The following is a 2,196-nucleotide window of genomic DNA, read 5'->3' on the forward strand; positions in this document are numbered from 1 at the left end:
TAATAAGATAGTAAAATTATATATCACATTTTGAATTTGTTCAGGTAAAAATGAAAACGGACGTGTCGGTTTCGTTTGGTAAAACAAAATAAAATTAAAATAGAAATCATCTAATTGAATAAAAATGAAAATGAAAGCTGCCTAAAAAATCAAGGACATAATAGATACTTAATAATACTGTGGCTTCAGTATTCTGGTTTGCGTTTAAAATATAACTAATATTTTTGCAAAAGGTAAATACTTAAACGTTTTGTTTAAGAAAAAATAAAATATTTTTAATCATTCTATTTCTATAACATTTTTATCATAACAGGATGTGTGGATAAAATTATTGCAACGTATAATCAAAAAAAAAATTATTTATCGTGTTTATCTAGTACCTTAAATTGGTATAAAAGCACGAATATGTTCTGATATTGTACACAACAAAAGCAGTAAAGATGAAGGCAATAACTAAAATTGTTCTGGTGGTATTCTCACTTTGCCTGATTGATCATGCTGTTGCAATACAAGGTGGTCAAGAAGCGGCTAAAGGTGAATTTCCTTATATGGTATCAATAAGAAACCCTAGAAATGTTCATATCTGCGGAGGAACTATCATAGGCGAAACATGGGTTTTATCTTCTAATCCATGTTATTCTAGAAGTTGGTTTGGTTACGTCAGGTAAGTTCATTTTCAATAATACTCAAAAATATCGCTATTATCGTTCTTTTTGTAAGTAAAATTAGTTTTAAATATAATATATTTATAAATGTAAATTGTTCTCTGGCTTCGGACATGCTATTTTGATTTTGTTTCAATTCATAAATATATACTGATACAAATAATAGTCTAATAATTGTACAAAGTTGATAATAAGTTATAACATAAACTTTAAAGGTATATTATTGCGAGTTTTTTAAAGTTATAATCTATTAGATATGGCTCCAATCTTCTTGATGATGAAGGTCAATTACCAGCAGATAGAAGTCTTAATGTCATTAGCGTCAATGAATCATTATACAATCCACAAGCATCCGATCTTCCACCTTGGCCTTTCGACTGTGTCTTGATTCGTTTGAATGAGCCAATTCCATTCAGCAATACAATTTATCCCGTTAAATTACCATCAGCAGATCAAGAATGGCCGTATAATAGGAAAGCAACAATATTAGGTATGTTTTATAACATAATATAGAATTTATACGTTAATATAATTTCATTTAAGGATGGGGGAAGCCAAATGCTATAGGCAATCAACTGGCTCTTCAAAAGACAGAAGTTCCACTATATTCAGATGAATTTTGTGATTCTTATAATTATAATGGCTGGAATATACCGCGTGCAACCGTAAGTAATTTTAAAATTTTAACAATACATTGTACTAAACTATGTATATTACTATAACATTGTACTATAATAAAGTACGTATATATGTAAATTTAAATTTAATTTTAGGTTATGAAATGCGGAGGAGTAGTAAATGTTTCTTATCATTGCTACAATGATTACGGAGGACCAGTAATTGTTGACGACATTCAATATGGAATTTTATCTTACGTACATGGACACTTGAAGGACGGTTCGGAATGTGGTGATTATCCAAACATTTACTCTCCAGTATCGGCCTATAGAAACTGGATTCAAACAACTACTGGCATTTAAAATATAATACTAAATATATTCTATAAGCAATAACTATGATTATATATGTATAATGTTATATATAATGTAATGTATAATAAAGTCATAAAAAAATTCTATGTATCCTTACTCTTTCCAGTAACTGACTGAAAATGGGATTTCGGACGACCAAATTTGGCTAAGCATAAAATTGTCTATATTCCTTTTAGAATCGTTCTATAGCAATATTTAATTTAAATATAGAAAAAATTGTTGATTATTTTCTGGAATGAAATGTAGCATATATAACCTTTTTTAAATTTCAGACATTATCAAATTGTTTTAACAAGATGCATATGTAAACTGAATTGAAGAAATTTATATTATGAATGTATGCTAAATTTGTAAATATGTATATAATGTAGACTAATCATTTACAAAATTAATACATCGCATTATAAATGATTAGTTTCTAAATCTTCTCAATATAAGAAAGCGTTATGTTATAGAGTCTTGAAAGGGTAAAAATTGGAAAACATATAATTTTAATTTAGTTCAAAGTAGCATACGGAATAGTCATAGGAATAATTTTC

The 2,196-nt window shown here is 27.7% G+C and overlaps 1 protein-coding gene across 1 annotated transcript; it reads left to right on the plus strand.

Moving 5' to 3' along the window:
- The first annotated feature begins 410 nt into the window (after window positions 1-410).
- LOC143192046 (trypsin) lies at window positions 411-1,739 on the plus strand. The gene is made up of 4 exons (XM_076397512.1): window positions 411-664; window positions 920-1,155; window positions 1,209-1,330; window positions 1,439-1,739. Exons 1-4 carry the CDS (start codon window positions 441-443, stop codon window positions 1,643-1,645), a joined length of 789 nt encoding a protein of 262 aa, XP_076253627.1. The 5' UTR covers window positions 411-440; the 3' UTR covers window positions 1,646-1,739.
- Window positions 1,740-2,196: the final 457 nt, after the last annotated feature.

This window comes from Rhynchophorus ferrugineus, unplaced genomic scaffold, assembly GCF_030347505.1.
Source record: "Rhynchophorus ferrugineus isolate W39M unplaced genomic scaffold, kcgeb_rfMv2 rfM2, whole genome shotgun sequence".
NCBI lineage: Eukaryota > Metazoa > Arthropoda > Insecta > Coleoptera > Curculionidae > Rhynchophorus > Rhynchophorus ferrugineus.

What these genes read in the sequence shown, in the direction of transcription:
- LOC143192046 (XM_076397512.1), top strand. Translation starts at nt 441, where the DNA reads ATGAAGGCAATAACTAAAATTGTTCTGGTGGTATTCTCACTTTGCCTG. An exon ending in AGTTGGTTTGGTTACGTCAG is followed by an intron (nt 665 to 919) that starts GTAAGTTCATTT and finishes ATAATCTATTAG; the next exon opens with ATATGGCTCCAATCTTCTTG. An exon ending in TAGGAAAGCAACAATATTAG is followed by an intron (nt 1,156 to 1,208) that starts GTATGTTTTATA and finishes ATTTCATTTAAG; the next exon opens with GATGGGGGAAGCCAAATGCT.